This window comes from Kryptolebias marmoratus, linkage group LG2 (genome assembly GCF_001649575.2).
Source record: "Kryptolebias marmoratus isolate JLee-2015 linkage group LG2, ASM164957v2, whole genome shotgun sequence".
NCBI classification, from domain to species: Eukaryota; Metazoa; Chordata; class Actinopteri; order Cyprinodontiformes; family Rivulidae; genus Kryptolebias; species Kryptolebias marmoratus.
The window spans coordinates 30537688-30547412 of NC_051431.1; the positions used below are offsets into that span (position 1 = coordinate 30537688).

The 9725-nt window shown below is 38.0% G+C and overlaps 1 protein-coding gene across 2 annotated transcripts in view; it reads left to right on the plus strand.

The window, feature by feature from the left end:
* Positions 1 to 680: 680 nt before the first annotated feature.
* Positions 681 to 9725, plus strand: part of smtnl (smoothelin, like) — a 30501-nt gene continuing 21456 nt past the window's right edge. For both annotated transcript variants that reach the window (XM_017434136.3, XM_017434137.3), the window contains exons 1-2: positions 681 to 766; positions 985 to 1894. In XM_017434136.3, coding sequence (XP_017289625.1) covers positions 1256 to 1894 — 639 coding nt within the window. In that variant the 5' untranslated portion in view covers positions 681 to 766; positions 985 to 1255. The remainder of the gene's footprint in view (positions 767 to 984; positions 1895 to 9725) is intronic.

Consider the following 9725-nt stretch of genomic DNA (forward strand, 5'->3'; position numbering starts at 1 on the left):
ATCTCATGAACCACTAGATGGATTTTAATGAAACTTTTAGAAAATAATTATTAGATGTGCATCTAAAACGGATTAACTTTTAGAGCCAAGCCAATTTAAGATGGTGCCACAACTGTTCAACATTTAACACAAAAATGGCTCTTCTGCAATTTTATGTGGTAGTAGCTGAAAGTCATTCCAAACACATATTCTGAGAGTGATATCTCATAATATTGCATGAGATCAAACAACATTATTTACAAGGTTTGACCAAAATGGCTACAACTCATTTTTCTAAATAAATCAATCTTAGTTTAAAACTCTGGCATAAAAGGAAGTGAGTGATGTGCATTTCTTACAAGAATGCTCGGTCTTTAGTTTTTTCATGTTTTAAAAACAGAATAATTGATATTTTATTTGACCACAAATTTCTGCAAATAAAAATTAAGTACATTGTTTTTCTGATTTTATTGGTTGGTTAGCCTCAGGCTTCTTTTGTGTTTTTACTTTCACTTTGTAGAAACACATTTAAATACAAAGGGGAGAAGGAGGGGAGGAGCTCGTTATCAGAGATTACAACCCAGTCCATCCCCCCACCCCTTCCCCTAGTTCTCCAATCCAACACGCCCTCCTCTCTGAAATTTCCCTTGCTCCTCCCTTCCTCTGAGCTAGCAGAGAGAAGTGATCAATCTGAAAGTTTAAACACACCAGAGAGCCGGCACAGCACAATTCACACACACACACTCCACCACTTGAGAAAGCGTTGAGGAAACCCCGATGAGCTGAGGTAGGTTACTTCCAGCTGTGAGAGAAGATCTGTCATTTGACGTGACAGATGCTTTTTCCCCTCTCATTCCACAGACTCCCTGTCTCCCTGTTTCAGCCCATTTTACTGTGAAAGCTGTAATGTTTGTTTTAGGGTTAAATCATTTTCCTGTAGTGTTGCAACCTTGGATTTTTGTTGAGTTTTTCCACAGAGTAAATTATGGTTTTGTTGCCTTTTAGACAGAGGGCATCATGCAGTGCTGGTTTTTGAAAAGCTAAGATCACTAAAGGACACCAGGACATCCTGTATCAGGACAGAAGTAAAAGAGTGGGTATAACACAGACCAGACCTTTGCCCCACCCCACTCCATCCTGCAAGCTTTCACCTCTCAGCTCTTGTCTATTTAGTCCCTACCCCCTCCAGTCAAACCCTGAAGAGTGACCTCAGACTTTAACTCAAACACCAAGAGGCTCTTTCCACAATCATCCTCAGCAGCAGCAGCTGTGCCTGATGGAAACCCCAGCTCTGGCTCAGATGGAAAACTTCTGTCCTCCTTCTCCTGAAGGGGAGACAGTGTGTGCAGCTCTGGCCCGGTATGAGAACACTCTGCGAGATGCCATCAGAGAGATCCATGTGGATGTGAGCACCTTTAAGCTTGGTATAGAACGTCGTTTGGAAGAGACGGCTGGTCTGAGCGCCCCCCTTGAACGAGCTGTGGCTCAGCTCCAGCAGGAGAACCAGCACCTCAGGAGTCAGCTGGAGGCCCTTACACGCCAGGTGGAGCTTCTGAGTGGCATCACATGTGACAGGAGTACATTACTGAACAATAATGTCAGTCAGAACCACAAGAATGGCTTAGCTGACATACTGGAGAACCATGAGGATGTAAAGGAGGTGATCTATGGGAAGGGTCAAGCCTGCACTCAGAGCCAGGCTCACCTTCATGTCCAGACATTGGAAAACCAAACACAGACCTGCAGCAGTCTCAGCAGCCAGCAGTCAGCTACCGTCCCATCCTCCTCCAGCTCCAGAAGCCCTCTTGCTGGTTCCAGAGGTTCCTCCATGACACTGAGCCCAGTGCCCAGCAGTGGTCTCTCTGTCACTCGCTTCTCCAGCCGAGCTATCTTTGCTGTGTCCAACAAGAGAAACGTGAGTACAGCATAACTGTTAAGCACAGTCAGAGCCTTTAAGTACTTCCCATTTCTTTTGTATCCGTTTAAAGAAAAATGCTCCATATTAAAATAATTATTGTTTCTTTCATATAAAATTGCAAAACATTTTGAACTAAGATTATTAAACATTACCATTTATATTAGTTTTAGTATTAGCTTTCAGATTTGCCATTAATAACCAGCACATAAACTTACAGAAAGAGTTTTTTACTTGTCTTTTTTTATATTGCCCAACTGTGCTAATGATTTCTCAAACAACGTTTAACAACATTTAACTAGAGGCTGATTGACAGGAGGTTTTCTATGGTCAATGCTGATCTTTAAAAATTAGGGCAGCTGATGGCAGGTTTACACCGATTATTATTTTTTTGGCCAATATATGTATATATGTGCATGTGTATATATATATATATTTAACAAAATAACAATAAGTGCCTAAACTTCACAAACATATAATTAACAACTCTTAGAAGAATGTGTACACTGCAAATAAATTAAATAAAAGAGCATTCTCACTTAAAAAAATAAGTTGCAAGCTACAGCGAGCTGGTTGTAGCAGCTGCTGCTACATTTTTATTTTCCTACTTAAAAATAGATTAAATTTGTACAAACATGGCCCGTTAGCAATAAATCAGTTAGCCAATTAATAGGTCTATCTTTAGTTTTAATACTTTAACAGTAACGTCATTTCATTACAGACACTATTGGCTAGGATAAAAAGCTAAACTAAACTTAACCAAAACAATTCATAATAAGTCATACTAAAATAAACTGCGGAAAAACCAAACTACGATATAATAAACTGATAATAAGATAGCATAAACTAAACTAGGATTTAAAAACCTCAACTGAACAGATCAGAAATGATATCAGCTAAGATAAACTAAACTAAACTAATGGTACCAGAAGGCCAACTAAAGGTGCCAAAAGGCTAACTGAAAAAAAAAGGTAGGTTTCCTTTTTTTGACAATTTATTTATTGTTCACTAGTCTGTGGGACAATATATTCTTATTCACCACACTTATAAATATTTATTCTGGCTTTGTTTTCATCATTTAGCTAACAAAATGTCTTGTGACAGTTGCAGCACTTCTCAATTTCCTTGCATAAGTTGCAGAGGTGCCCAGTCCTGCCGCTTGACTTTTGAACATGTTAAAAATATTTGTGCAACAGATTTTCTCTCATAATAGTCACAGAGTCTCCATGGAGGTCTCTAAATTGTCTCAGAAGTACTAGAGCTGTATTATGACACCTGCAAGAGCCCTTGTCTGGCAGAAACTGTAAAAGCAGCTAAAAGTTACAAAAGGTTTGCTAAAGGCTAAGAAGCAAACAGCTACCTAAAACATACAGGCAAACAACTGTATGAAAGCTCAGCTTTCACACTGTTATTGAAAAATTGGTTAAAATCTGCTTATCTTCATTTCAAAAGTGTTGTCCAGGTGATTAAATCATAAATGTAGGGGCAGCTGCCAAGATAGGTACAAAGCAAGCCGAACAGCATGATGTGGGTGGAGGTGTGCAACTAAATAATTAGCACAGCCAAAAATGTAGTTTTGCAAGGTGTGCACATGAAAATAGGGTGAGTTTCAAAAACTGGCCATTCAAAAGGTGGTCACACAGTTTGTTGGTCACTTGGTTGCAAACACTCCAAATTTTGTGAGACTGCAGCTAAAAGTTCACATATTGTTTTGTAATTTCCTCCGCAATATTGTGTTGCTAACTAGTCTCAACAGCTACCTCCCAGGGAGATACTACTTTTAGTACGACTGAGTGATTTTTGATCACAATGTCCAGTGTTCAGCTTGATAGCTTGAGTCAGTTTGTGAATATATGTACCACTCTAGTTCCCAATGATTGTACTGACATTGAAGTATTTCAAATTTTTACACTCATTTTTTTACATGTAGCAAATTGCTCAGATGTGAAGTTTTAAGGAAGCTTAGCAATCCTTACAGCACATGTAGCCCTTCTGAGTTGTTGCTGTACTGATCAGCTGCATCAGATTAAATTCACAGATATTTTGTAAAATGGATGGAAATTTAAAATAAACCAGCAGAGAAGGGTAATCCAGAATTTGTTTCTGAATTTGATTGAAGTACTGTGGCTGTGTAGATGGTTTATAGGATACACTGGTTGTGTTGTTGTGGTTGCACAATAGCCCTCTGCGCCGCCTGGATGTTAAGGATTTATGAAGTGCAGTAATATGAGCCGAGCTGGCTCTTGGGAGGCGAGGTTAGCGAGGTTGAGTGGTTTTTCAGACCCGAACTAAATATGTGAAATCAGCATTGTGAAATGTAGACTCTGGTTAGTCATTGCTGCTTTTGTCCAACTCAAATCATGTGGATCCACTTTGGAGGATTTTCATTCATTAGCTTCACCTGAATGCGTAGATACATGGTTCCGGATCTGAAAGAAATCCTAATCTCTGGTCTTGTGAGCGTTTTTTTTGGAACTCTTCTGACTAATTTAAAAAAAAACAACAACAACACAACAACTAATGATGAGTATTTAAACTTAAAACAAGTATTTTTTTACTTGTTGTCTTGATATCAAAACTTTTAAACCTGGATTCATGATTTGTTTGGAGTTAAATCAGAGTCCATGGATAGTGAGCAGACAGCTCAAGTCAGACTTTTATTGTTCTGTGGTTTGGGATTTATTGCTTGGAATATTTTCCCCGTCACATTTGGATACTTTTTAGGTAACATAGAATTTAAAATAGTCCCCTGGCATTCATCTGATCTTGGAGCCCCTTCCTATCCCAGTGGTTAGCTTTATTTTTTGATAGTTTTTTTTTTTGCCCCAAAGAGAAATTCTTAGCTTTTTATTCATCCTGTGGTTGCTGCATCACTCAGGCATGATGATGACATGCAGTTTCCCTGGCCTCCTCCTCCTGTATAAGTGGTATTCAGTACAAAACAAAAAATATGTCAATCTTTCAAAAATATTTAGATAAACAAGCAAGTAGACCCCAACTGAACAAAAACCAGATGTTCTAATGTCTCATCCCCATAAAAACTGTGTATTTATGAATACTAAATATTTATCCTCAATATTTGGAATTTTGCAATGACTAAAGAAGTGCAAGTTTATAAATTTGTACGTTTTTTATTTATATTATATATTATTCTGATTCTTTTAATCAGACAAGTTTACTTTTATTGATAATTCTTGTTGGATTAAATACTAAAAGGACTGATCAAAAGGTGCTTTTTATTTTCACAATCTTCACACTTCTTATGCAGTTTATACATAAGAACATATGCATTTTAAAGTCCAAAATAGCTATTGGGCTTTAGAGCAGCTTCTGGCTGAAATTCCACATCAACATTCTTTGATGTGGAATTTCAGCCAGAAGCTGCATTGGGACCCTTTTAACATTTCTTTAGTTTTTGTCACTTTATGTATTCTTTTAACTTGTGTTAGACCCATGAATGTACAGATAATGCTCACAAAAACAGTTTAAAACACATACGTGCAGTCACATTATGCAAATAGTTGTTCCTCCTGTAGTTTCCAAACTATGTGGTGGATTTAACAGAGGAATGTCATCTTCTGTAAGCCCTCTTGTGTCAGAGCCACAAGAGCACCTTTGTTTTAATGTATCTGTTGTGGGAGATCCCTGGTTGTCAGCTAAACCCACCACACATCAGAAAATATTAGAATATGTTTTGTCTGTTTGATGTGTGTTTGCTGCTTTGCTCAGCTCAACCTGATTAGTCTGACGGGACTTTTTCTGAGAACGAAGTTATGTTTGAAATGCAGCTGTCTGCCGGTGCCACATTCTCACCTGTCTGTCAGGAAGAGATGAGGAAGATACAGTTCATAAAGTTCAGTCTGCTGTTCAAACAGGCCTGTTGAGAAAACATTAACACACGCTGACGCCGTTCTTAATCCAAGCTGGAGTTATCAGTGCCAGAGAGATGTGTAGAGGCGTGCCTGCCGTTCAGTCTGTTCTCCAGCTGTTAGGCCGCGGCGTCACTGTGACCTGCCACACACACACACACACACACACACCTGCAGCACAGATCGGTGTGAATCATCACCAGTTTCCATGAACAGAGAAGTTATAATCAGTCAGATGGAGTTTAAATAAACTGTATATATTTTTCTGTATTTCTCTCATTCTGCTTCATTAACATAATGATTAATGGTTTTTCAGTATACCGGAAGCTTCGTAACAGTTTACTGGCTGTCTGATTCACTACAGTGGAATTCATGTAAAAAAAACTTCAGTGAACATCCAGTCATGTGTGAGAGGGATCCAGCATACGTATGTTTCACCATCTGGAAAGTTTTAGAGGTTTATTAAGAAGTAGAGATGTAACAATTTGTACCTTGATATGAGGGTTACAGTTTGGTACAACTAGAAAGAAAAACAAAAGACAAGCAATAGTTTTTAATTATTTTTCATTTAATTTTTGAAATAAATAAATTGACATATTCATTATCTAGTTCACTGTAACCATTGAAAACATCTGCACCAAACCGTTATGGTTCAGTACAAATGCATGTTCTGTTACTTCCCATCAAGAAGCATTGCTTCTGGCTTCTAATGGTTCCAAGCAATAAAAATGATCTTAAATTAGGATTAGAGGAAAGTCATGGTGTAGATTCTCAGTCATCCAGGATGTGATGATCCTAAAAGTTGTTTTTTTATGGAAACTAGACCTTTTTTCACCTTCTGTTTAATTTTGGTCTCTTTATCTCCTGCCACTGAAGGTGAAAAGATGATCATGTTTTTGCCCATGTCTATGTGTGTGTGTTTGTCTATGGCATTAGCAAAATATCTCATGAACCAGTGGACAGATTATTACATGCACATCATTAGATGTACATCTCCAACTGATTAACCTTTGGAGTCAATCTAACTGAAGATGGCTGCCACAGCTAATCAACATTAACTAACACAAGAATCATTCACAACATATACTCTGAGTGTGACATTTCAGTATACTGTGTGACATTGCACATGTTTGACCAAAACAGCCACAACTTTGTTATTTTGGAACATGAAATGATCGTAGTCTAAAACTGACGTCAAAACCTGACAGGCAATATGCATTCCCTCAAGGAATCATAAAGATCTCAGTTTATATTCTTCCTGTTTCCTGTCAGCTAGTTTGCAACATTCCTTCCAGCTTGTCCAACCTGAGCCTGGTTTAATCAGTTTTATGTCTTTCAACAATGTTGCTCTGTTTCAGAGCTTCTGGGTCACATGTTCTACGTTTACACAATAAAACACAGGAAGGTCCCAGAACTGCTGGGTGCTGCCAAATATAACTAATAATAATTACTTATAATTGCTGATAGTAAAATAATAATGATAAAAATGAATCTGTTATATGAATCAGATGAACTTGTTTAATAAAAAAATATTTCTTATTCTTTGTGGTCTGTATTCTCTTATAGAAAACACACATAACTTTCTACATAATATTCATTTTCCTTTTTACTCTTAACCAGAATCACACATTTACAATTCTTTATGGCAGATTAGATGCAGTGCATTCATTGTTAATTACCAAATGGATCAGATTAAATGAGGCAGGTCACGATTTTGCTTTAAGGTGCAAAATTTAACATCTCTTAAACACTACCAGACTCTTTTTGTGGCACTCTTGTTATCAGCATTGTGAAACAAACTCAGTATAGACCTTTATTGGTGATAGCAGACAAAGAAAGGAGTAAAAGCAAATTACTTTCAAAAGATTTGAGCAGCAAGCAGCAGGATTAATGGGAAATGTGGTTTTAATTTTGAGGAACATCTACACTCTTATTACTACTGCTGCATGTCTAAAGCTAACTATTGTCCCAAACTTTGTCTAGTTTGGCTTCATTTCTCAACATAAGATGATCTTAGTCTAAAACCCTGCTGTGAAAGGTGGTAGGTGATATATATTCCATCAAAGAATGCAAGGCGTTTAATTTTATTTGTTTTTGACGTCCATAAATTTACACTCTCTCTCTCTGCTACTCAGCCTCCCCTCACCCCTCTCCGTGCCCCATTAACTCCACTTTCCTTAAATATTACACAACTCGACCTCTTTCTTATCTCTCTATGTATGATCAGCACAGGCCTGTATGGCAGCAGACCACTGCAGCATTTAGTCTGGCTGTTTTAGTTTAGTCGAGGTATGAGATCAGGCTGATGAATAGATTGGATGTTAAATGTCCCAATCCCAATTCAAAACTGAATTACACAACTACTTCACATTCATTTTGGCAACAAGTCATGATAAAGGCTGAACCATAGCAGGGTGCTGGGTGCCTTACGTGCACCATCATACTGTTTTTGTTCTGCCTCTGTAGACATGATTACTTTAACATCACTTCTCTGGAATCAGTGAATGTACCACAGCAGCTAGCTGGGGTTGTTTTGGTCTGTTTTCTAAAACACTTCTGAATCAACATGCCAGGCCCTCTAGCAGCATCTTCTCAAACTACCAGTATCTTATTTTGTGAAGGCATGAAGTTAAATTTTAATCACTTGAAAATATTTTAATTTAAAACACTGCAAAGATAGCATTTGACCCCTGCTAAGGACAAATAAGGTACACTTGCACATGAGGACATACCAATATGCATTTAAATTTTGAAACGCCACACACTCAAGTTTTGAACTGATAAAGCTCCCCAGATGGGAAGTAAAACATCTTCAACTACAAAACAGAAGTCCAGTTACTTTGTTTTAAAAATATTTGAGTGAAGACATATCCACTGCAGTGGAAAAAGGAGTGGTACTCTGTATGTAAATAAAGCAGTGTTTAGATAACCCTGGGTCAGTTCAGTTTTTATTATCAACCACATTTCTAATCTGTTCCATTTATTTTAATGTGTTTAGACTCAAAACCTGCAACCTAATTTAACACTTACAGTTGTGGTCAGATGTTTACATCCACTCATCCTTGTCATGAATGTCGTAATAGTTTGGGCTTTTGTTACCGCTAAGACAGTGTTCTTCGGTCTGAAAGCCTCACCTTGATTCCTCCAAACATACTTCTTGTCATTGTGGCTAAATAACTCAAGTCTTTGTCTCATCTGATAAAACCTTTCTCCAGAAGACAATTGGTTTGTTCACTGAGCTTGAAGGTGTCTTATTTTGGAGCAGAAGCTTCTTTCTTGTTCAGCAACCTTTCAGTCTAAGATGTAAAACCAGTGGCAGACTGTATTTCACAGCAAGGCCTTCAGCGGTGTCCTACCTGAATAAATTTGCCACAGCTATAGAAACCATTAATATTATGGAGAAACACAGTATAACAGGTTACTGCATCACAGACATGGTTTATACAGCAAGCATTTCCCTTTAATGCTTTAGTCCAACTATTAGTGTAAAGCAGCAAACCAAATTAAAAATATTTCAATCAGCAATTAATTTTCATTGTACTTCACCCATAGATGTGCCACATACGTCATCTGTAACAGAAGCTTCAACACATTAAACTAATACATAACAAAAATACAGTCAACCCTAGGTTCACAAGTTTTGAGAACTAAAACATTTTTAGTTGTAACCTAAATTTAGCACAAAAAAGTTGGGCTGGATTAGCCAGGATCTGAACAGTACCCAAGTGAGCAGTTCGGCCACAGACAGACGCAGAAACCAGCGGGTAACGGTAAGTGAATTTATTTACAGTGTAACGAGTATTTACAGGAGGAAACCGGAACCAGGACCTGAGGAGCAGAGAATGAAGGGGAGTATGGGATCGGTGAGGAGAGGAACAGCAGGTATGGCACAGATAATGTTCCTGGGGATTGTTCTTACTGAACAGGTCCACGTCCAGAACACAGAGGGGATGACGAGATCG